Here is a 26365-nt window from a genome sequence, read left to right as displayed (position 1 = left end):
GCATGTTTTGTACACAAATCACAAAAATGAGCGATTTTCGGGCTGACATGCAAAGACAAAAGGTCACGCGACTTTGTATCTATACGTCCGATTTTCAAAAAATTGTTTTAAAAGATGTGTAAGACTAAAAAGTCATGAAAGGAAAATTTCATATCTGCCGCGATTTCGGAGAAGCCGCAAAATTTCTACAGGGGGGGGGGGGGGTCAAATTGACCCCCCCCCCCAGTTAACATAGGATTAAACTGACGTCATCAGTGGTCTGCATACTTTCATCGGTGTCTTTGTTGACCGTCTGCGCTGCACAGTCGTTGTCAATGCTCTGCATACTTCCCTCGATGTCTTCGTTGACTGTCACATGCAGTCCCAGTCCTGTTAGTGTATTAGAGAAAATGTGTTGCAGGAATATGGTCTCATCCAATTTGCTAACCCATTATATTTGTACCTTGACTATGGTTTTTTTGTACAGGAGTTTTTACATAGAAAAGAACAAGTTATTACCTATTAGAACTATCTTAAATGATTATCATATGACCATTATTATAACAATTCTTCTTTTGAGTAAAATATTATTAAGTATCACCACCAGTGTTTCCCTCTATCCTCTTTTTATGTATACCAAAAAATAAATTCATACATGTCTTAGAGCTGACATACCTTGATGGTCTGCATACAATGATAGATGATCTTCTCGTCATTGTGTTGCTCTGGGATAGGTACCGTTTCACTCTGTTTATGAAAGAGTAATACAAGATGCAGAAGAGAAATACTAGAAAGCATTGACATTATATTAGTTATACAATAGTTCATATGCAAACACTCTGACAGGAACATTGTTGGTGAGCTAACTAAGGAAAATCAAATGAGTTTGTAGCAATCTTCTAAGCCTCAGATACAAACATCTCATGCAAATCCAGTCAAGAACTAAATCATGGTGACAACCTCCAGTTCTTCTTGGGCAGTACATGCATTCACAAATAGGAAATAAATTATCAATGACATTGAAGTACAAAAGAACTTATTGTTTTAAAAAGATGTGAGATATTGGTACTCTAAGGACATTGTAATGACAGATATCACACTATTTTTAGAAAAGTAAATGCTATTCATATGATATCATCTTATTAGTTCAGTGACTTGAAATATAATCAAATAATACTTACAAAGTATGAATGTGAGCCACATGGGTCATTCCCATCCAATGCCCATGACACAAAGCTGTATGGTAACGAACACATGCTGCCCATACTTCAACGAAACACGATGGATGACCACAATTTAGTAGAAAATCGCGCCACAGATCTTTCTGCAAATGAAAACAAAAGAAAAAAATTTAAGTAGTTTTCAACAAGATTTTAAACTTTCTTCTCAATGCTCACACTGACAATGACATGCACTTGTATCATGATCTCATGTAACTATAATGGGGATTAAAATAGAACTGTGTACCTAAAAACATGTCTTCTATTTCATTGTTGCTGATTTTCATGCTGACATTTGAGATAAATGATATTCTATAATTACATTTACCACTGTAATGCAAAGAAGATTACATTAAAACAGAATGAAGAAGTGTTGTTACAATATCCTACAAAAAATGAATCGTTGGAACAGTATTTAAATATAGGTAACTTACTAGCAAGGACAGCTAAAGGCATTTGTCATCATCACTATCGCTGTAGTCATTCTCTTTCTCTGGCTCAGCCTCTCTCCAGTCATCAACAGCCAGAATGGTACCCTTCCAGCTTTGCCGTCCCCACTTCATTGTACATCTTGACCCAACCCAGACTCCGTCTATCTCCTCTAAATCTTGAACAGCCACCACATTCTTTTTTCCGGTTTTCGTCCAATGGACCAAAACCAGGTCTTCTGTATCATTCAGCATATCTATAGAACATAGAAATGGAAAATAATTAACGATGTTTATAATTGTTTTTTCTTTGCTATATTTTCTAATGTTCGCAATGAATAAACCAACATTATTTTCTCAAATCCCAAATCAAATATGGTATATTAATAACTGTTTATTTAAAAAATAAATCATTATGCTTACTTTAAACAATTGCAAAAAACATGTTAGTAACTGATTGAAGGGATTGAAATGTGTGTAAATTAAGCTTGTTGCTTTACTTATGAAATTCAACTAGGCCTGAGTTTCATACTGTGAGTTGATATACTTATGAATTAAAAGTTTGAATATCAGCTTGTCTGCACCTAGACTACAGCTTTTAGACTTTGTATCAATGTCACAATGTCTAGACTTATCTAGAGCATATCTTCAATGTCATTGAATTGTGTTGATCTACATCTTGGCCCATTCATTAATATATATCAAAACAAATGTATGCCACTTGCTGATTAAGATCAATTGACATGCTCATTTCAATGAATCCAAACACCAAATACATTTAACCAAAATCCTCAAATAATGAGCAGAGAATGTTTATTCAAGAGTATAGGCTAAGCTTTTTAAAGTTTTAGGCTAGTTTTAGTAACACTACTAATAATAATATTACTACCTCTGCTTTAGTTAGATCTATAGCAGTGCAAATGGCTATTTAAATTGTTAATCACTGAGTGTTAATTTACAAGGACACAGCAATATAAAAAATTACATTGTGTTAGGCTTGGAAGAAGTTACAGATTTTTCTAGAACTAAAAGGTTGGCCAAATGTCAGGCAGAACGTTTTCATCACTTAATTGACAAGTACAAGTAGGTTTATTTCAGTCTCTCAGTCAACTAATACAGAGGCTGGATAAATCGTCATAGTTCTGTTCAGTTCAGCTAGGTAGCATAATGGAATATAATACGACCATGCAGTGAGAAGGGGGTCATAATTCTACAGACTACAGCTTCATAGTTTCAAGCTAGTACAGTCTACTACGGTAGTCTAGATCTAGACCTTTTGCCATGAAACTGAGAGGCTTAGAAAGTCAAGGGCTAGTAAAGTACTAGTCCATCTGGGGGTCTGCTCGCCATTCATAATGACCGCTATTTATAAAAGACAGCATTCATTTAGTCAAACGTTATGAATAGTGGTCCTTATGAATGGCGGTCCTTATGAATAGTAAGGTAAATTGCCTATGGTTTGCTCACTATTCATAAGGGACGCTATTCATGAAGGATTGCTATTCATTTAGTCACGCGTTATGGATAGCGGAGGAGTTGTAGAGGTACGTTTTCAAGCCTCTTACAGGGGTGATTAATCGTTAGTTTCCCACTAGTATTAACGCAAGGGGCTAAATTACGCAGTAGGGCTAAGCCTCTTGCAGGGGTGGTTAATCATTACAAGCCTAGACCTCTAGTAGTATAGTACCGGTACAGTATTCTATTTCATTTGTCTTGTGACTATTCTTGCCCCACTAAAAATGGTGTTGTGCAAGCATAAGTGGTGAAATGTCTTGGCAAAAACAAGTCTAGATCAGTACTCCTTTGATTTAGATCTAGAGATCTAGATCAGTACAGTAGATGCTCTTAGACTTAGATCTACTCAGTTAGTCTTACTCTTGTCTTAGCAGATCTACTGTAGATGTAGACATGTAGACTGTACGCTGTACTACTAGGCCTATACTAGTACTACTGACATGTATTGATGTAGATCTGACTGAAACTCAAAAACAAAGAATACCCTGGCCCAAGTCAGGCCCAAGTCTTTAGACCGAACCTAAGGCTAAGCCTGCTTAGAAAGTTAGAAGCCGTCTACTGGCCTAACCAGATGCCGTTCGAAATTAACAAAACATGAAGGGAATTATATCTGGAGTCTTTTTTTTTACAAACTTAGCTTCATGTGATATAAAATAGGCCATTATGTAATCAATTGCATGCCATAGATTACTTTTAATTATAGCAAAACTGAAAATTGAAACGCAACTAACTAGAATAATCAACACTACAGTAAAGTCAACCTGTGGGGCTGCCCAGATTAGATATAAACAAAAGGAATACCATAATCTAGACAGATTAAAAACAGCGATGGGAGCGCTTAAAATAACGTTTTCATGTTTCTTGTTGTGCATTTCAATTCAAACTAAGTCATTGTTCAATTATGTTAATGATTTAAATACGGAAATTAGAAAAATAGCTTACTTTGAATGATACATCTAGCAGACGAAAACTTAGCTCCGCGAGCTCTCAGATTTCCTTGCAGACGACAGAATATGGTGTATTGCGGCTTTTGTGCATTCAACGCGCGGATTTTGTCACCGCACAAAGGCCATAGCGCGAATAGCGGCCTTTGTGCAGGGAAATTTTGTGCACAACGGAGATAGCGGCCTTTGTTTTTGAAGAATATCTTGATAACAAAGACGAATCTGGAAACAAGCGACATATCAAATTGTAGCATTTTTAATTCTCTACATGATGCAAACAAAAACTAATTTTCAAAAAATTTGACCAAATTTGCTGATAGCGGCCTTTGTGCGGGCAAGCGACGATGTATCAATTTGCTCCTACCTCCTACGGTTGGATTTCCCTTTGAAACGAGGCACATTGAGAGTGTGAAGGCAAGATTATACAGTGGTAATGAGACACAATTTCTTGCAGATATTTCTTGAAATGTTGCAAAGTTGAAGTGATAAGAAAAGAGGCAAAAGAAATATATAGTTTTGATTAACTGAAAGTGAGAAGGGTAATTTTCAGGGGAAATAAAAGTGTGGGAGGGGGGCACTTGATGGGACATTTGCTTAATATTGCATTCTGTCTTTGATCATGAATGGAGGCCCTTATGAGATAAATTGGGGCTAGAAAATAAGAAGGGCCTTTCTAAGGGGGGGGGGGGGGCTTAAATGTCACATAACATCTTGGTATGCCTCCCTACTTTCTGTGATCGTAAGAAGGTTATTTGGGAAAGGGACAAAATGTGGACTTTGGTCATTCAGAAATGTTTGAAAAAAATCAGTGGATAGCTTGATTTTTCTGTTTATATTTCCAAATTTGTAGTTCCAAATATTTCCAAATGGTTCATTGAAATCCCTTTTTACATTCTTTGTTTTATATACGTATAGTGAAAATAGATGCTGGAAAAATTGTCTGCATGGGCAGTGTCCACCATTGAAGTCATATTTCAATATTTTCCTGATAATGATTCTTAAAGATTGTTTCCTACTTCACCTTTTTTTTAAAGATGCAGAACTTGCAGACTCAGGCTAAGTCTGGCCAACGTTTGCAAAACTATAATTACTGAGTATATCTTTCATCCTGCATCTTCATACCTCATACCTTCATGTATCAACTTAAATGTTCATACAATTGACTAGCCAGACTCTTGATTTCTCACTATAACCCTACAGTGGAATACATGTCATTCTCGTGAGGGGGAAGAGCTGGAGTCAGTTAGGGCATCTTGTGGATTAATTTGCTGGAATTTTGAACTTGAGAGGTATCATCATCATCATCATCACCATCTTGATAGTCTTACTCGGAACAAAGTGATGAAGCACATTCATGAGTAGTAGTAGACTGGATTCTTGGAAGGAGACGAGAAGGGTTGGATTTCTACTACCAGACATTCTCATACGTTCGCCTGTCTATCCTTGGAATGCATTTAAAACATTAGAGAATCTTTGCAGCAATAGTTTCAGCGAGTCCAGGATCAGTTTTTTGGTTCAATTATTGGTCAAATAAGATATTTGTATTCACGTTATCCACCCATCTTGTGGTAATACTTTTTGACAAAGTTTATTGGTTCAGATTTCTTAGAAAATGAAGATTTGCATTCAGCTCAATCATCTCCTTTTCCTGGAAAGTTTGGACATTTTGCAGCAGGTCATGTTGTTTGATCGTCGGGTCTACATGTATGTCAGACTTGTCGGTCCACTTTCTTGGAAACTGGAGCACCAGAACATTTTGCAGCCAGACTTTGATTTCCTGGTTCCTGCTAGTGTTTGTTAGTTCAAATTTCTTGGAAAATTTGTACTTACCTTTCCATGGACAGGGGATGTACGATGCTGCAGCAGTTCTGTGATGTCCAGGTCCAGGATAACTTTGTTGGTCCAACTTTTTCAGAAACTAAGGATCTGTCGTTCATACTTTGTGGATTTGCTCTTGTGGAAGGCTCTTTGGAATATCACCTTGAATAGTCTCTGTACAATCCTTTGTTGCTGGATCATGTACACAGATATTTTAGAGGGTTTTTTTTAGTAGTAGTCTTGAATGATAAAAGACACCAATTGTTATCATTTTTGTTTAATATCACTCATAACTCTGTCCAGTATTCTCTGTATTTCTAAAGAGTCTAAATAGAGATTCTTTAGGGGATATCCAACTTTCTTCCAACACTCATTGTATTGTTTACAGCCAAAAGGATAATGGAATGGATGGCCTTCTGTAGGATTTCCTGGTTGTCTTTCATAGATTGATCCTAACCTTCCAATACAGCTTGAAAAAAATTTCAGTTTGTCTTCTACCATTTTGTCTTCTGCATTTGTTTGTGTCTTGTAATGATTGCCTTTTCTGAGTGACAAAAAAAAATGGTGTTTACTTTTACTTCTGTTATCTTCGTTTACTCTTTGAGATCTTTTTTGTTGTTGCCATCTTCGTTAGTTTGCAGACTACGTTTCATTACGAACATGCAATGTGATTATAAATTTCTTTGTAATTCAAAAAAGGAGAGCTTTTAATTTTCTCTATGATGCTTTGTGTTGTCGTTTTGATGAAGTCAGTTGTATGTAGGCGGTGTCAGACAGAGGCCAATTATCTAGAGAATAACTATCTACATTAGATAATTCACTGTCTGTCATCAATAATCCAGCTAAAAATCCTGTGAAAACAAGAACATTCTCTGCGGTGAATTTCTGTCTGTCACCTGGCTATCACCTACGTAAGTGAATTATCTAGATAGCTACTATCGTTAGGTAATTCAAGATTGATCAGGAAAATTGTGTCTGACACCACCTTGTATAATATATTTATTACTTCATCAGATGTTCACATCACAAGCATGCAATGTACATGTACATGTACATAGGGGAAATATCTGCATTGTTTTGGTATCATGAGGTATGTCCTTATCAGCCCGAGATTGCCAAATAGCCCGCTATATCTGATTTGGTAAATAAGCTTGAAGTTACAAATTACGTCTTCATCAGTTAGAGACTCAACCTCCAAACTCGAGCTCAAGAAATTGGCTCGAGATATTTTGCTGTGTGTTCGCGCATAGTGCGAGTCTTCAGGCTGGTGAACATGCACCGGACAAGTGGCAGGATATTTTGCAAACTAGCCCAAGATATCTTGTGATGATTACATGTATCTCGACCAAATATCCCGTTAATTGCAACTGCGGGCTGATGATGAAGACGCAAATTAGCTGGATAATTTGCGATCGGGATAGTTAAAATAGTGGGTTATTGGGCAATTTTGAGCTGATGAAGACAGGTCTATATGCTGTGTGCATAGTGAACCTTGAATGGAGTGGGCTCCCCATCTTGCCTTGCTCATGAACCCAGTGTTGTACAACCGTAGGTGTGAAGAACCAGCGGAATTATTGGAGCAGCAAATGATGATGCTGTGACGTGATGAAACTCCTCTCAATTGCATTCCACACACATCGGCCACATCCTTATAATTATAGAAGAGATGCTGATGACAATGTTTATTTTCCCAGACTGTTAAGAAAGCAAGTATGCTCAAGTATGCTTAGCTGATAAGCAGCATTGGACTTTTGCTTGAAGATCTTCTTTGACGACCAAGTGTAATGGATGCATACTTGGAGGAAATTTAAATTTGATTTCTATTTTGAGTGGAAACAGAGGCAGTGGACTGAAGAAATTGACATTTTAAGATTTGCAGGAGATGTAGTAATGATGTTTACATGTACTTTTCCTGATTGTTAAGAAAGCAATTAAGAAAGGATGCGCAAGCATGCTCGTCTAATGCAGCATCGGAATATTGCTTTGAATTTATCTTCTGCAGTCCTGATGGCCTCTTGGCTGTGCACTAGGAAGAAATACAAGTCTTGTTTTGAATGGAGCAAAAGCATTGAACTGAAAAAGTTGAATTTCTTAAGGAGGTTTTAAGTGTTTTTATCCCTTGGAGCTACATGTATTTCTGCCTTCAATGAAGATAAACATCTTCTATACATGTAAATCCAACTTTGTTTGGTGACGCAGGGTTGCATGAGCTTATTTTCACCTTTACTGCCAATCGAGGCCTAGTTTTATTTGTAGGAGAATTCTTTTGCATTTGTTCACTGCAGTCGATGTTCGGATCGCAAGACAAGATTTCCAGGTTTTCCACTTCTTCTGCGTGCCTTTGATCATGGACCTACAAAGTACATGTACTTACAAAGGTTTAGACGGAAATAGGCCTTTGTATTATTTTTATAGGCAAATGATCCACACGATTGCTCTCTTTTTAATTTAAAAAAATTGTGTGACATCATTCTTTTGGTACACCATCTGAATATTTGGTTGATATGTCTCCATTCAAGGATTTATATATTTTGCTCTGATTGGAACATAATTCATCTCAACTTGAAAACGCATTACTCCTAAAGGAAATATCAGAACATTGAAGTAATTGGATACATTTTATGACATGACATGACATACAGCAAACTTTTTAAAGCTAAAACCTGAGGAAAAAGGATCATGGACACGATGTTTCGTTGGCGTAGCAACACATGTGGATGCGAAAAGGACTTAAATCACATAAGCAGACAACGGGAATTTTTGAAAGCACGCCAGGAGCTGCGTAACGACGGTATTGGACCGATCCGTAGAGCATTCACGTGGTAAGTTTCAAATGCTTATGATTAACCGGGAGCTCATGTTGCAAACATTATGTTGGGGTTTTTTATCTGTATTTTTATTGGGTTTTAAATAAATACAATTCCCCATTGTCAAAATCACAACAATAATTACTCTCTGTTCAAGCGTTTGTCAGAATGTATTTCGTTGTGAGGAGTATACATCACATTACATGATCAACAATCTGACATCCTTGCGGCAAATTTAAAGAGAAGGTTGAGTTCTGGGAAGAGGTGAAAAATAATTTGTGAGCGTTATCATTCTTATTATGCAAGTGTGGAATAACATCAGATACGACATGTTTCCTGAAAAGCATGGCTCTTCAAATGCCTTCATATTCTAAATATGTCATGTAACATTGTAAAACTCAGGGTGGGATTTTTACGCCACGTGTCCGTGTAGTCCCAAATACATCTTTCTGTGTACAGTGTTTGTAACTTAACCAAGACTTGGCCAATTTCTTATCATTTTGATGATTCCAGAACCTTGCAATGTAAATTTTTATATGCTAGATGATCAACCTTTCCTGGTCGATTCCACACCGTTTCTTTCACAATGCAATCGCATGACCAGAACTCAACTTCATCTTTAAATGTTTTGCTTGAAATACCCCCCCCCCCCCCCCCCAAAAAAAAAAAAAAAAAAAAAAAAAAATCTAAAAAATCTGCTGATTGAGGTATGCCAGTGATATTTGGCAGTTTTAACCTTTGATTGTTTTACAACGTGCTATAATTGGAGTGGTCTTGGCCTTTAAGATTGATGAACATCCCCATTTTCATAATCACAACATTCATTACTCTCTGTTCAAGTGTTTGGAGTACAATTTGACACCCACTTAATGCAGTCTTCTTGCTCTTGTTGGTTTCGCTTTAATACATGTAAGCCAATGCACATAGAGTTAATCAGTAAATCATTCATGCCATAACCAAGTTTTGTCATTTTTTAAGTACATGTATGTGAACATTTTGTTTGCCCCGATTTAAGTTTCTGGAGAATGTGACACATTAAAGCTTATCTTAAAGTATTCAACAAAGGCACTATTTCGAAAAGTCCACCTTTCATTCTTGAGTTTAATACATGTAGCACACCCTAAAAAATGAATAATTCAGTTGTTAACCATGTATGTACATTATTATACCCAAAATTATATATTGACTCAATAACTTTTTTAAAGTTTATGGGAAAAAGAAAAATAACATGGAACTTTCTCCTCCTTATTTTCAAGAGATTGAAATGAGAAAGTTTTGTAGCCTGGTGTATTCCCTACCATTTTACTATGTACATGTACATCATTTGTGTCTGATTGATGTGTCCCTTTGCTTTGTTGTGATAACACTACTGACTCAAAGTAAAACAAAAATAGAATTTAGAAAGCGTAATATTTCCTTTTTGAGAAGTGCATTGCCATCGAGATGATCTCGTAGATTAGGGCCATGCTAGGACAGCCTTGCCAAGATCTACAGAGCGAGATGTTGTGTCATTGTCCATCAAAATTGTGTTTACATCAGTTTAACTCATTCAGACAAGCAAAATTCATTGTATAGCAATATGAGAATGGTATAGATTTACGTACATGTGCATGTTCATACACTAAGTAAATTTGTTGTAGTCTGAACACCATACAATGTAACGTTGTACCATTAAATGTATGGCGAAATGGAGGTTGAGCTTCATTTCAAACAATATATTTGGTAAAGAATCTGGCTCCACTTGTATTGTGAATGATGTATCTAATACGAAAACCGTATAACTGGGCAGGAATTACTTGGATCTTGAGTGCTCACTAATAATTGGCCAGCAATATATAGAGGCCAATTTTTTACACAACTAAACTCTTGTTCTGTTTCTTTGTAAGACTTTTTTTATGTACTATGTGTACACCTCTTTCACTATACAATGATTCTTTATGCAATATTTCTTTATACAAATTTCGCATAAATTCCTTTTTGTGCAAACAGGGCAAGAGGCTCTTACATGTACATGTATATACCAACCAGCGTTTTAGATGACGTTTCATTGCATGATGAATATGTGTATTGGCTGGATGAAAGTTCAAGTGCATAATTGTATTATGATCAATATTAATTCGCATGTGAAACTATATTACACTGCATTTCATCTCCATGTACATGTTGCTTCTGTGAAACAGGAAGTTGATGTTAAACTGCACAATAAAACTGAAGGTTTGGGATACATGTTGCTGTGTAGAGCTCCCCCCCCCCCCTCTCACACACTCACACACACACACACACACACACACACATTTTCATATCCCCCTTAGAAAGTGATCCTCTGCTAACCATGACCATATATTCCTACATTTTTTATTTCAAACTTTTGAACATGTGTTTCAAAGTCTAGACTATAGTGGTCACACCTTGAAGTTCAAGTTCAATGTAAATGACATGTGACTGGTATGACCCTACACCCGGTCTATCCAGTCTTATCCACTATTGATAGTCTACTTTGGCAGACCCTATGCTTCGTAAATCATGAAACGTTGGATCGGCAGTCAAGTGGCAATATTTCAAAATAAGATATTCATCAATTGTTAGACAGCACTCCAAGGGACGGGGAGCTGGTATTAAGTGAAGCATTGATGAAAGGTGATTGCGCTGAGGTCATTAATTTGCTACCCTAAACAGGGCACAAAACAACTTTGAATGAAAATGGACCTTAAATAAAAAATTTAAAAAACATTTACTGACAGTTCATGTAGTAAACCTTGATTCTTCTTCTTCTTCTTCCAGTATAGTACAGTCCGCCGTTGGCGTATTATCGTACCTTGTGCTTGTTAAGTGTCTGATTGCAACAGACTAGTAAAGTTTGTTGTAAAAGTGGTACAAGCTATTAAAACTTGCATATTATTAGAAAAGAACATTTTTCATAAAATATAGATTTTCATATTTGTTTTGATCATCACTATGATGATTTTGCTTTATTTTTTTGTTTGATATTTGAACAAGCTCTGCTTCTAGTTATTTTCCTCTTTTCTTAAGCTATTTCTATTAAATTTGTTGTTTCATTGTATATTTTTTAGTAATATAATTATTCATTGTATTATGTTTCGCATGAGAAATAAAAGCATTTGAACTGAAATACTGAGAATATTTTAATTCAGTGACTGAAATACGAAACTAGATCGCCCAATGTCAAGCGAAGGCTGGAAAACTCATAATGCTGAGCACTATGATCCTATGAACCCAGCACTCCTAAAACCCAGTAGGGTGGACACATGTAGGGGCTAGCTTGATGGCCTCCGCTGTACTCCAACCACCGCATGAGATCCCCTGATCGGCGATATGCATATTAAATGATATCCTGGTGGTTGGAATACATGTGATTGCGCTTCCTGCCTTTCGACGAGTCAAGTTTGAGGTGTCTCTGTGCAGTGGGTCCCAACCTCATAGCATGTATTTGTGGATATAAGGGATTATTCAATTTGCAGAACAAGCCATGTTTGTGGATTGGTGACGGTTAAAATACGAGGAAACATGAATTGCGTCTCTTCGAAATTGTCAGTTGTTTACTACTCATAGATGCTATAGATGTCGTGCCTGTAGGGAATGATCATGCTTTAGAATTAATGAGTTTTGTGGGAAGCATGAGTTGATGAACAGCAGGGAATCGTTTTCAAGTGGCTCATAAATTCTAACACTCACAACTAATCTTGATCGATACCAGTTGATAGTTCTCCCTTTCAAAAGCAAATGATGAGATGGTAATGCGACACACGATACGCTGAACCTTCTTCTGTGCAGTCGACTTTGATTTCTTCTTTTAATAAACGATGGATGCTAAAGGCTATCATCTAGACCACGGTCATTGATCGTTTCCTGGAGGTCTCCTAAAAGTGGAAACATCAACGCACTGGGATCACATCTGGATGCAGGAAAAAGGATGCCAAGAACAAAATTGCAGCATTAACCAGCCTGGACAACTTGAATTTTTTAATGAAACTGTATCTGATCCACCTACTTCTTATGTTCTCCCAGCAATGAGGCTAATTCGTCTTAAACAGCTCTGAAAGGGAAAAAATAACTCTCCATCTATAGCCCAGCATCCTTCATTCACCTACAAACATGTTTGTATTTTGACTCTGTTTCCTAGGACTAGGTTTCAGCTGAGGAAATTTTTGTGGCAGGGATATCCGGCAAGCGATGGATAAATCAAGTTAAGTTTGATATCATACGTGAACCCCTCGTACGTGAGGACTTCAGACATATCCTGAATAGTTTCTATGCAGGATCATAGATCTGACTCTTGGTCACCGACACTGTAGGATAGTTGAGAGAAACTGTAGATGGGTTTGAGAGAACAAGCTTTCACCAGGTTTGGTTTGAGTCACCGAAGCCTTGATGAACTTTGGAAAGGTTTCGCCAAATTCTTGATCATGTCTAGAATCAACTGTTTTGCCGAGAGAGGATGTCATCGAGTCGAGATGTTATTGCAGCATGCTTTTCTCCGATAGCTGATATTTCCAGCTCACATGATTCGCGGTAATTTCAGCCCAGCCCTTTTGCAGTGGCTTCAACGCAAGGAGCATATACTGTAGAGACATGCATGGTCAAGGATCGACTTGGAAATACTGTGTTCCTGGCCATTCCTCATTCAAGCTATCTGTATTTCTCAAGTTAATCGAAACAAGGAGTTGAGAGTATTCATCTAAATAAAACTAATTATGAGGATACACTTAATTATGCTGTGAAACCAATGATTTTGATCTTATCGACACAACTGGGTCTTAATTTGGTCAGCTTTATAGTCTTCTAAACTATACCACTGGCTAATTAACTATCCTGTATTAGTGACTTTCTTTCATGAAAATGTCATCACAACAACCACTGGGACTTTTGAAAGTCCTTCTTTGCTTGTGAATTGCATGCTTGCAAATGCTCTGGTCATAAAGTAATTATCTAAAGGATTAATACATTAATCACCAGCTGTTGGCTTAATGTGTTTTGTGTACACATCTAGCGCAAAGGACACTGGTATTGAGATTGAGCGATTGACATTGAAACCTTTATTGTTGCTGAGATGAGGCGGTGTATTGCGCAAATATTGACATGATAAATGATGAGTGTTTTGACATTGATACCATCACGGAGAACTGTTGTGAAAAAGGAGGGTACGGACAGTACGTGCACTTGTAACTCCAGAAATCATTGTGTTGAGTTCTATTCCACAACCTCCAGGAGCGGAAAGTACTGAAGATGCTGCTCCCTCAACAAAACTTGGCCTCAAAGATTCAAAAGTAGGACACCAACAAGTGGAGATGGGACTTCATACACTGAATAGAAACAAGCTTTAGATCCTACACCAAGCAATATGCTTCGCTTTTGAGATCAAAAGAAACTCATCAGCGGCAACAAAGAGGTTGAGGCTAGAATACACCGTAGATATTGACTACAAATTGTGTATTTTGTCTAGATGTTTGGAATACCATGGATTATTAATTTTCAAGAAACCTGTTTCTTCAACAGTTCTTGGATCTGTATTGTCAAGGAACATGTGTACTGGTTGGTACCTGCAGTGTGTAATAAACTTGTTTGGAGTCCCATTAGTGTTTGATTCGGACTGTATAATTGGACATCATCCCAATCTGCATACATTTTCTTCCATTAAATGCCTTCTCTGATAAAGCCCTAATAGAGATTACCAATAATACCCGATTGGGTGCCCCCATGTACGGGGTAATCAAGTGACAACCTATGAATACAATTATTGCATCACAGCGTAAAATCCAATCTTCATTACCACTAGAATGGTCATGGGTATTCCAGATTATTAGACAGTCGCTGCTGGAATGATTAGGTAACACCAATTCAGGATTCTAAAAATCGTTGGAATTAATTCATCATCTGTGAAAGCTGTATAGCTTGTTTAAGGCAGTAGACATTTTGCGATCTATTTTGGAACCTTAAGAAGGAAGTGAAGATCAAAGTTCCCACTTTTTATCAGACTGGAACCAGGTATCAGGGTTCAAGGACACAAGTGTCGCTTGTCTTCCTATTTTAGACATTTGACAACATTTTTTTATGCACAAGATTCAAACTCTGGGATCAATCGGAAGACTTAATCAGAGACATCAACATTTTGGCACCAACTATACAACTCATGTTGTTGGATCACCACATGAATCGTCAGAGTGAATGATCAACGTTGATACGCTGTCAAGGATTTTAAGTTGTGGAGCATTTTCTGCTCTTTGTTTTTAATATAGATCACTGAAGAAAGACAAATTGGTGATCATTTTGGAAGAATAAGTTGAAGGTGTTCATATCTTGGCAGTGAATATTTTAAGTGGCGCCATAACAGAGATTGGCAGGGAGAATCTACATGCAGGATGTTCTATATCTGTTACGCAGACAAGATTTATGCAGATTTTAGGGCTTCAAACTCGACTTTTGTTTAGAGATAGCTGGAAATTACAATTGGAATAGACAGCCGCCAAGCGTAGACTACAAATAATTGCTGAGAAATATGCAGGATCATTGCGGGTCTTCTGATGCAATTGCAGATCTGTCTATTATGCCAAACACCTTTCACTTGCTGTACATGTAGTAAGATTTGAGACTTGAAGGGTTAACGATGGCGCAGCGGTCTATGTTGAAGAAGATTGGTGAGATGGAGAGACAGAGGTGTATGTCATGGAGTGGTGCACCTGGGTGAGTAACGAAGTGTAGTCATCCTATGGCAAGACAGTTGGCCTGTCTTCATCAGCTCCAGATTGCCAAATATATCCCGTTTTTTGAACAATCCCGATCACAAATTATCCAGTTAATTTGCGTCTTCATTAGCCAGAAGTTGCAATTAGCAGGATATTTGGTTGAGATAATCATCCCAAGATATCTTGGGCTAGTTTGCAAAGTATCCCGCTATTTGGCGGGTGCACTATGCGCGAAGGCTGAGCAAAATTTCAACCAGTTTCAAGTTTTGAGGTCAAGTCTCGAGCTGATTAAGACGTGATTTGTAACTTCAGGATTATTTCCCAAATCAGAAATAGTGGGCTATTTGGCAATCTCGAGCTGATGAGGACAGTCCTATTGTATGGCCATCCTATGGCAAGACAGTAATATACATTTGCCGCTCTCCACCCAGGTGAAGTCAAGGGTGCCAGTAGGAATTTAAATAGTACCTTGATATGCTAGAGTGTTGTAATAGCAGCCATGCTAAAGCTGGGTATTAAACATTGAATCCACTGGAGTATCAAGTGTGACAGACATGAGCGCTATTCAAGAACCCACTATTATTATTATGTACCTGTGTTAAGTCTTAACAGTCTTGGAGATAAGAGTGATGGGTGGAGGCCTGGGGGAGGGGGCACAGAAGGCACATGCCCCATGAAGCTGTGACCCCACCCCCACTCCCTTTCACCATGGCCCAAATTATTTTTCCTTGAAGCCAATTCGATAACTTGTTATTATTGTTTGCTTGTAAGAGAGTTTTCTTAAAGAAATTCTTTTTAGACAAATTTGGCAAACATTGTATCTTTTATTTCCAGCGTATAAGGTAGTCTTTAAATGACTCACAGCATTTTTACATATATAATTACATGTATGAGCCTCATCGTTTAAATATAGAAGGTTATAAAACAAGGCCTCCCAGGAAATAGGAAGTTGAAGGGCACATACGATACACATAGAGTGATTGTTATAACATGAGCATTTGCGTTTACTTAATTTTTCAATTGCCTTGAAGAAGAGCGTGTATGGATGGAATATTCAATTCAAGTTTATCAGCACATTTGGTTATAACAAATTTAAGAAATACAATCAACATGTATAAAAATTCAAAAGAAACATGTACTACTCATAATGTGGTGGGAATAACAAAGGCCAGCAGGCCTTTAATTCTCAGACTAAATAAAATTATATTGTCTATTTGGAGCCTGGAGGGGATTAACTCATAGACTGTAATATAGAGTTATTGCCCTTCTGACTCTCAACAGATGATATTATAACTAGTAAAATGGTAACATATATATATGGATCGGGTTATATTTGATAGATAACAATTACTGCCATACATGTATGTTGTCTGTTTGTGGCAAGAAGGGCATTAAATGAATCCTCTGTTGAGTTATATATAGTTAATACCTTCTCACTCAAAAACAGATGATTTTCTCTGCTGAGAGCCATAAGTGGGTTAACCTGATGTAAGAGTGTAAAAGTAAATGCCCTGCTTGGTCTCGGCACACCAATCAAATTGCTCCAGCTTTGAATCGGTTGTTTACAATATCCTCAGTCTTACAGCTTAAATAGATCCATTCAAATTAACCCTTCACAAATTCGTGCCAGGAACGAATTAGGGAATTGGGACTTGATGGCAAATATCTCCCGTATTTCATTACCGCCTCGTTAATCTGTTGGAGACAGATAGCGGGCGCAGAACTCGCCCTATTGGCAGTGATCCTCCCCCTCCCTAACCCCCATCCCGGCTTTATGTCTGTCAGTGATTGCCCTCCCACGTGACATGCTAGCTTCCTAGCAAAGCCAGAGGAAAGTTAGAAAAAAGAGAGAAAAATAGGGTGTCGAATTAAATCCATGATGCTCCTCTAATAAGAAAGCTCATTGATATGAAGATGGCAGTTGGGTGGTAGATTTGTACAGCTATTTGGAGGGATTAAGGGAAGTCCTCCTTGAGGAATCTGCTTGTTTTGTGTGGGAGACTCTTCACTAATCCCTCACTCCTTGTAGTCCTGGAACGCGCGCGCTTCAAGGACCAGGGTACGAAGCAGTGATCTTTAATCATTTTCCTTGATGAAGACATCTTATTGTTACAGGAACGGAGATGACTTCAGAGATATTACATTAGTTGAGAATGTGTTTGGAATGGCTACAACCCAGGAGTGACTAGTGAATATTTCATTTGAAACTTCTGAACTTCAGTGACTTTCTAAAAGAATCTTTTGATCATTTGCCTTGGTGAAGACATCTTATTGTTACAGGAACGGAGATGACTTCAGAGATATTGTATTAGTGGAGAATGTGTTAAGAATGGCTACAACCTAGGAGTGACTTGTGATTATTTCATTTGAAACTTTTGACTTATTGTTACAGGAGCAGCGATGACTTCAGACTTCAGAGATATTGCATTGGTTGAGAATGTGTTAGGAAAGGCTATAATTAACCCAGAAGTGACTAGTGATTATTTCATTTGAAACTTCTGAACTTAAGTGACTTTCTGGAAGAAACTTTGTCTGGTGTTCTTTTCTTGTGGCATGTGTATTTATTGGAAATCTGTGCATTGATTATTTTCTTCAATAGACTCCATTGGATTTCACATACTTTACATTATTTGTCCCTCTTCAAAAATTTGTTCCTGAAATTATGATTAAGCTTGTTTCTAGGATGCATTGACGTACGTGATGACACATCGCTCAAGGACTGACAACAACAAAAGAAAATCATGAAATAAATATTGTGAAGAAATCTGTATGAAACGTTTTGGTGAAGGCCTCCCCCAAACATCATTGCTGTTGCCTGTTTCCATTTGTTGAAATTGAGTATAACTAGTCTGAGGCTAGTATTGTTTCATAGGCATAAGAGAACCCTTTCAAGATTTGTCCAAGACATCGCTTTACACATCTTCACAGCATGTGTGCATGGATCGCCTGTTGCTATTTATGGACGAAAAGGATCTGATAAACGAAGACAAACGAAATCACATTTGTTCAAAGACATCATGATCATACGCACTTGAACTTTCTTTTCTTGAAACATAATTTCATGGAACCCCTTTTTAGTGATTTTGAGCCAAAAATATTCACAGCATTCATTTTTTCCTTCTGCTTGATATTACTCAAGGTGAACATGAAACTATTTATGGATTTCTAAGATATCAGCAGGGCTGGCCAAGTACGCAGGGTTTAGAATCGCATTTTGCAAACCTTCATTGCCAAATGAAGTCATATACAATCAGGATATCATTTTCAGGAATTTGGGAGATCAATATTTCCTTGGGATACATGAAGTCACTGGATGCATAACCATTTCAAGGAGAACTTCAAGTATATTTATTTTATAAAGGTCAGGAAGTGTTCTTGGCTGTTCTTCAAACATCCCAAATTATTCATCCTGGATTATAATGACGTTGATTTGTTTTAATCAATGAAAATGCCTTGGATCTATGATCTGACCCTGCAATTCTTGAGACATACTGACAGTCCTGTTGAAATCGTGTTAGCATTGTTCAATCAACTTTTGTATTGATCAATTTTGCTAAATTTAAGGTACAAACATAAACAGACGTATAGTACAAATTTGTGGATTTATGAACTTGTGATATATGGCAAACAGATTTACTTGAAAAGAGGGCTTGAACCTTATCGAGCATGCTCGTACCAGATTAGTAGTCTTCAAGCTACATAGATTTACATCTGCATCACTGAAGACATCACCACAATCACCACCATCATTGATGTCTTATTCTCCAGGTTACCTAATCAGTGCTGCTCAAAGGATAAATCAGTCATTAATTAGACCAAACATTCTATTAAGATATGCAAACATTGCCCTTTTGATGGTCTAAGCATTGTTCCACCGACCTCTTTTTATCACTTGTACTTTATTGAAGAGACTGTTTACAGCAATCAACTGTTAACAATTTGTGGTGTCAATTTGTGGATCATTAACTTATGAGTTCAAGTGAAAATTACGATGCTGCATTGCAGCTTGAACCTCACTGTAGTGCTGGTGTTTTCTCATTGAAGTACATTGTCGTCTTCAGCACATTAGAATCAACCATATTTTCATAGATTAATAACAGTTTCAAGCAACAGGATCTAAGCTGTATTGTGTACCACTACCAGTGGTGACTAAAAAACTTGTATAGATCCTGTTAGTGTACTGTTGATGTTAAATTATTGAAATGGCGCCTACTACTAAATTTGTGCAGAAGAGAGCGATTGTTAAAAGGAGATACTACTATTCAAAAAGATATATTGGGTAAGTTAAAATAATCTAGACTGCATTAATTTCCAGTTGAAAAAAACCTCAGTTTAAAGTTTCTTCCCATGATATGGAAATATCAAGAAAAGTAATTGACTATTCACCTATTGACAATATGACTTCTTTTTGGTTGTTGTAAATTTACATTTTCATACGGTTTTTACATACTTTTCAAGTGTTTAGACATACAGAGAGTCACAAAAACCTCACTATTTGCCACATCATCAGTGTTGGCAAAATGCATAAATTTGACATTAACATTTGGTTGATGGTTGATGAGACTGTCTGCTTTGATATAAACTTTGGCATGTAATAGCATAAATCAGGCCAATAAATTCACCTTCGACCATTATCTGCTGGCAAAAGGGGTACATTTTTTCCACATTTATTTTGTATTCCTTTATTTTTTTTTTTTTTATTCTATCTTTTTTGATAAATATTCCTTGTCATGCATTGTATTTAGTACTGCCATGTGAAGTGGATACAAAACAAACTTAGAAAACTGTATATTACATGTATATTCTTTTTATAAATTTATCATATTGATGCATATTTACCTCTGGCAACTGTTGTTGTCGATGTTACATGTATGTGGTGTTTTTTTTTAATGGGCAATAGCAATACATTTGCATGTTTCAATTTGCAGCTTTCAAGAAATCAGTCAGTATTGTGGTGGGAGGAAATGCCTCTTATATCACCACCTCAGATTCAAGCTTCCTCTATAACATTGAATTGAATCAATCAATAGAATACAGGCCCTTATCTCATGCTTTAACTAGTATGGAGGCACCAGTGATCCCTTCATTGGGAACCGTTTTCACGCAGCTGCTAAGGGCAGTGAGGGGGCATGCAGTAACCAGACCCTCGATGCAGGGCGGAGCCAGAACTTGTGATGATGTGTGACTCGTGCAAAGTGCCCCCTGAGTATAAAGAGATGAAATGTTCAATTTTCATTTCGCAGTTTTATCTGTGGGTCGATATGGATTGAAAGTCACAGTAAAATGATTGATTGTGAATATAAAACATGAAACTAGCTCAAGAAGATGAATGTTTATTGATGAGAAAGTAGGAATAGACCAGTTTATTAACATATTCAAATTTGAATATGTTAGTAAACTGGTCTATATCCATAATATGGATGCTTCTTTCACGGGGACCTAGCGACGAGGTATGTTGGACAAGCCTCATGCAAGCTTTCAAATTGTCAAGAGCAACCTTTGCTTAAAAAGTATGCTTAAAATTTAATTATGTCAGTAAACTGTTCTACTAAGAAAAATGGTCCCTTTTGTATTTTATAAAGAAAAGTGTGACAGGCTGCAAGCCAACTCACTCATAGTTTTTCGGTTCAGATTCACACAATAATAAACAGATATTTTTACCTTTTTAATGTTTTAGATGTGACATACAGTGTATACCAACTTGATGGGATTACTGCTAGATCACAATTTTTTAAAACAAATTTAGTAGTATCTTATTGACTGTGTGCAAGACATCAAGTGTATCATCACACGTCATGTGGCAAAACTTATTAACATTAAAAGATGACAAGACATGAGTGCATGTACCCTCAGGCCTCACCCTACCCCTCCAACAGTAATCAAATGTCAAGTAGATACATACAGTATTGAGGGGTCAGTGACACAAAGACGTAACTCCATTTTGAGACAAATTGGTTTAAAGATAGAGGTCCACTTGGGCCTTAAGGAGTTACCGGTAAGTCATTGTTTTTCTAGCCATTGACTTCAATGGGGTGTTGGATGAAGTTAGGTCTTTGTGTTTCCTGGAAAGCCCACATTTTCCTGAACATTTTGATATCAAATACTAATTTTGGCAAAATACAGACTTACGTCTTTGTGTCACTGAACCCTCAATATATGCAGGAATGAAAAAGTAAGCCATTATAAACATTAGACCACATTTTCATGAAATATGAGGAGGAATATATAGCATTGATGTTCATATTTCCCTCTGATTCAAAAATAACTTCTTAATTTAGGATTCCTTACCCGTGACGTAAAAAATAGCAATGACTTTGCTGAGCGGCAAATTGGCAATGCCTAAAGAGACTTGGATAGAATTATGTTATTATTACTTGGAAAAATACTGTTGCAGCATATAATCAGTATTCTAAATTTGTAGCGGCATCTTGGCAATTCAAATTTCCCATGTTGAAATGTCTCAGGCTCTTATGGGTCCCATTCAAGGACCTTTGGCAAATACATTGCTTGATATCAGCCTATTTTGAGAAAGCTGAGATCAAAAGACTAGAAATTTCTTCCTTTTTTGCATTAGTTTTGCAGCATGCTTTTTACTATGTTTGGCACACGATATGGACAATAGTTGAAAGAGTAAACAGGGAAATTGATTTTGTGCATTTTCAATATTCTTGAAGGAACATAAGATATTGCTATTGTTACATTTAACATTGCCCCCCTTTATTTTGACTTGTGATTATAGGGAAAAACAAAACCTGTTGAAAGAAAATCTAAATATTTTTGTCACTTGCCATAATGTGATGCAAAAAAAGACATGAAGCAGCAACCTTTCCATCATGATACACCTCTTGAAGTACAGGTATATTCAAACACTAATCGTAACTTACTTAAGAAATGTACCCATTGTATTGTGATATACTCTATTAAAGCATTTAGTCTTTCATTATTGAATAGAAAATGCTCTCTACAGAATTTGTATCCTCCAAACAATAAATGGTGATTGAATAAATAAATAAAGCTGCATTTTCTATTCAATGATGAAAGAGTAAATGCAGATCTATTTATTTATTCAATCACTATTTATGGTTGGATAGTATATACACATTCCGTATAGAGATTTGTATGGATGTTGTGAAGATCCTTGTCGCAATGGGGCGTATAGCATGGAGGTGATGTTCAATCATGGTTCAATAAATGAAGAAGTACTCTCAATTTTACTATTGACAAAATCATTCATCGCTACAATGTAGGTCTCCACACATCCTGAATAGGAGCTTCTTTTGAATGGTCTTCCTAAGAAAGATCCCTGTCGCAATGGGGAGTATAGCATGGAGATTCTTGGTAATTTGAAACTAAACAATTTCTTTTTCAGTTTGAATGTGGTTTCACAAAGTGATCATATTCTATCTATTTTACATCAATTTTACTATTCTCTTTTTCAGTTTGAATGTGGTTTCACAAAGTGATCATATTCTATCTATTTTTACATCAATTTTACTATTGACAAAATCATTCATCGCTACAATGTAGGTCTCCACACATCCTGAATAGGAGCTTCTTTTGAATGGTCTTCCTAAGAAAGATCCCTGTCGCAATGGGGAGTATTGCATGGAGATTCTTGGTAATTTGAAACTAAACAATTTCTTTTTCAGTTTGAATGTGGTTTCACAAAGTTATCATATTCTATCTATTTTTACATTTGTAGGTTATACTAGAGAGAATCTCAATGTATGAAATACATTTTTAATAACTATTTTCTTTCTCTTTCATTTTTTCTTCCCTTTCTATCCAGTTCTGTGGCATCATTGGCAGCATTAAGGTAACTGAAATTATTATGATAGATAAATTCTGTTTTTAAATCATATCTTTATTATTTAATACTTTTAAATAATCCTGAATTGATGTCTGCATGTATGATGTTACATTTACCTGTACTGAGAGACCTTTGTAAAACCAACTGATGTATTCACTCATTAACAAAAACTGTGAAGTATGTCACTGAATGTAATAATAAATTGGAAGTTTAACTTCTGTTTTAACCTCCTTTCAAAATATTCCTCTCCCAAATGCTCTATTTTTATTAATCATTTTACTGTTGTTTTGTAGTGTGTGGCAATGATTAAATATTCTAACAATGCAGAGATTTCATTTGGAAAATTAGATCCCTTTAAAGGGGGAGTCCTCCCTGATATTAAGTTGGTTTTAATAAAAGCAGAGAAACAAGAGAAACAGATTAGTGAAAGTTTGATCAAAATCTGAATAGATAGAGGAAAGTTATGAATTGTTGAAGTTGTCATTAGTGAGACACAAATAGGCAACATTGTAACGTATCATGCAAGCTCCTCTCCAATTTGCTCTGTTCATAAATTGTCATTCCTTTAGTTATTAATGATGGAATAGATTGTTTATCCATACAGGGAATGCATAGAAATATACAAGAAATATTTAAGGTGCGTGTTCATGTATGATTGAAAAATTTCTTGAGGGAAAATCAAACTTTCTGAATTGTTTTAGTACAGTACTACAGTGTGTGAAAATCACTGTCTCTCTGTGCTAAAATCTGGCAGAAATTGTATCAGATGCAAAGCATATCCAGCTGTTATTGAGCTAGGGATTGCGTAGGGTCATGGTCAAGAGGATAGAATCTAGTCAGGTGATATCCTTTCACCGTGTGACAGTAATTTGTTCCATTTTCTTTAGTTTTTTAAAACTTTCAGAGTTTCAGTAGTGGTTTCATGTTAAAAGTTTCAATAAATCACCTTTTCAATCCCTGTCCGCGAACCCTCTGCCCCTTCTTTCTCTCCAACTCTCTCTCTCTCTCTCTCCCCCTTTTCTCTCTCTCTCTCCCTTTCACGGACAATGAAATAGAAAATTGTCATCTTGTGTCCTTTCATGTGACAGTTTATCTCTAATATGTTTATTTTGTTTCAGTGATTGTTTCATTTCCAAAGGTTTTAACACACTGCCATCTCAATCACTGTCCCTCGACCGCCTCCTTTATTGTTTGCCTTATTTGGGACAATATCCATCTAACTAACAATTTTTTAAACTACAGTTTAATACTGTGTTTACAATAGAATCTTGTTTGGTGCATCTTACATTTCATGTACTCTTCTTGTGTCCTGATAACTGATTACCAATCCATTAAAGGCAACAAGACAGCCTTGTCAAATTTATAAATGCAAAGATATTTGATCCCAATTGATGATACAGATTTTATATTCCTTTCCTACTTCTGTACATGATATCTCTTCTGCTCACAATAATAAAATGCCTTCTTTCTGTGCATATACTCTTCAAATACTCAATCTTCAGGCTTGATAAATATATGATGCTGGGTTAACAGTGCTTAGAAACATTAATATTTAGCACTATGTTAAATGTTGTTGTTGTGATTGTTATTATTTTTATTATCACTATTATTATCATTATTATCATCATTATTATCATTATCATTATTATTATTAAATTGTATAATATTTGAGTAATATATTCTGTCAGCTCAGCATATCATCTGTTGAGAACCAAAAGGTGATAATTCTGTGTTAAAAATATATCGCACCTTCTGGCCCTCAATATTAAATATTTTTGTGCCAAGCCATTGCATAATGGGAAACACAAGGCTAGGTAAAAAAGGCCTTGATGTTTAATCATCCCATTGTATTACACTTTCCATTGTTCCATCATGACAAAATATCCAAATCTATTTTAGGTACATATATCATTAAAGTATGTGTACTAGTTTAATAGTGACTTGAGTTTAGATTGATGCATGCAAAAGCCCCATTGACAACTATCTACCGTATTAACTTTTTTTTTTCTTTTTTCGATGCAACTTAATATGATAAAACAATTCTCACATCACACTAATTTTCCTCTTTTCTATCAGCACATCTTCATTTGTATGTTCTGTTTTTGTTTGTACCGGTAACTGTTTGCTTTAAAAAAAAATATTTCTTCTGATTTCCGTATTAAATGTCCCTTCCTTTATATTTTATATCAAGATAGATTCCTATCAGATTCCCCTACTTAGTTCTTTTAATTATTGTGTTTGTCTTCTTGATCTTTATTGATGTGCCATTGGAGTATGATATCTTTCTCACTTTGTCACTTAAGCATTCTCTCTCTCTCTCTCTCTCTCTCTCAATATCGATCTCTCAATGAATGGATGTACATGTAGATCAATCGTTCTATTTGACTAAAAATCATTTCTTCCGCTCTCATTCCTTGTCTGTCTTTATACAGTACCGTCTCTCTTTTCTTTTTGTTACATCTATATTGATATCTTCCTCTCTCTCTCTCTCTCTCTCTCTCTCTCTCTCATTGATCACTGTTTCTTAATTCTTGGAATCCTTACATAGTTACGTTGCTACACTCTATTGCCCAAACATGTGCCTTAAATACAGATCCATGCCATACTTGTATTATATGGGAGGACATATTAAGGAAGCATGACTAATTAGTCGAGGGAGGTACATGTTCAATCAAAGTCCTATCATTCACTAGATTAACTTGATCGCTCTCTTCACCTCTAGGCATTCTTCTATCCCTTAATACAAACCTTGAAGTAGCCTCGTCTTGTTTTTGAGCGATCAAACAGCTGGCTGTACAGATCTTTACACGCAAATGAAAGATTTTGATTTGATATTATAAAGTATGTGATGATGAAACTTTTTTTCTTAATGTTGACACATTCAGAATAAGAAATATTCAGAAAATTACATAAATAAACGTTTTATATATTTTTTTAATTTGGTTTTATTATTTTATTTGGCAGAAAACACATGATATGAAAATACAGAAATGAAAATAATAAATTAATCGCAAATCACACAAAAATACATGAACACTGTGGCCAGCCGGCTGTGCTGCCAGGCCTTGGTTGGGCAAAGTTAACCAAATAACTGTATTACACAGACCGCCCTCACCTACATGTATATCCCAACCAGATGTAAA

The 26365-nt window shown here is 36.3% G+C and overlaps 1 protein-coding gene and 1 long non-coding RNA gene across 8 annotated transcripts in view; one reads left to right on the top strand and one right to left on the bottom strand.

The window, feature by feature from the left end:
* Positions 1-203: 203 nt before the first annotated feature.
* Positions 204-4225, bottom strand: LOC115921098. Of its 2 annotated transcripts, XR_004062742.1 has the most exons (5): positions 4085-4225; positions 1634-1884; positions 1161-1303; positions 655-726; positions 204-369 (listed from the first exon to the last, which is right to left on the bottom strand). It is a non-coding gene; the product is annotated as an uncharacterized LOC115921098 (long non-coding RNA). The 2 variants fall into 2 exon arrangements; XR_004062741.1 differs by lacking the exon at positions 4085-4225 and having other exon boundaries at positions 1634-2136.
* A 4208-nt stretch (positions 4226-8433) lies between these two features.
* The window catches only part of LOC100889543 (rho GTPase-activating protein 32), a 59467-nt gene continuing 41535 nt past the window's right edge, over positions 8434-26365 (top strand). For 5 of the 6 annotated variants that reach the window (XM_030978175.1, XM_030978179.1, XM_030978176.1 and 2 more), the window contains exons 1-2: positions 8434-8726; positions 23202-23228. In XM_030978175.1, the coding sequence (XP_030834035.1) occupies positions 8584-8726; positions 23202-23228 (170 nt within the window). In that variant the 5' untranslated portion in view covers positions 8434-8583. Of the gene's footprint in view, positions 8727-14853; positions 15411-23201; positions 23229-26365 lie in introns of those variants that run through there. The other variant, XM_030978177.1, reaches the window with a different exon arrangement.

Source organism: Strongylocentrotus purpuratus, unplaced genomic scaffold, assembly GCF_000002235.5.
Source record: "Strongylocentrotus purpuratus isolate Spur 01 unplaced genomic scaffold, Spur_5.0 spur5_scaffold_1, whole genome shotgun sequence".
NCBI classification, from domain to species: domain Eukaryota; kingdom Metazoa; phylum Echinodermata; class Echinoidea; order Camarodonta; family Strongylocentrotidae; genus Strongylocentrotus; species Strongylocentrotus purpuratus.
The sequence above is the reverse complement of the archived record's forward strand: the minus strand, read 5'-3'. Positions and strand labels throughout refer to the sequence as shown.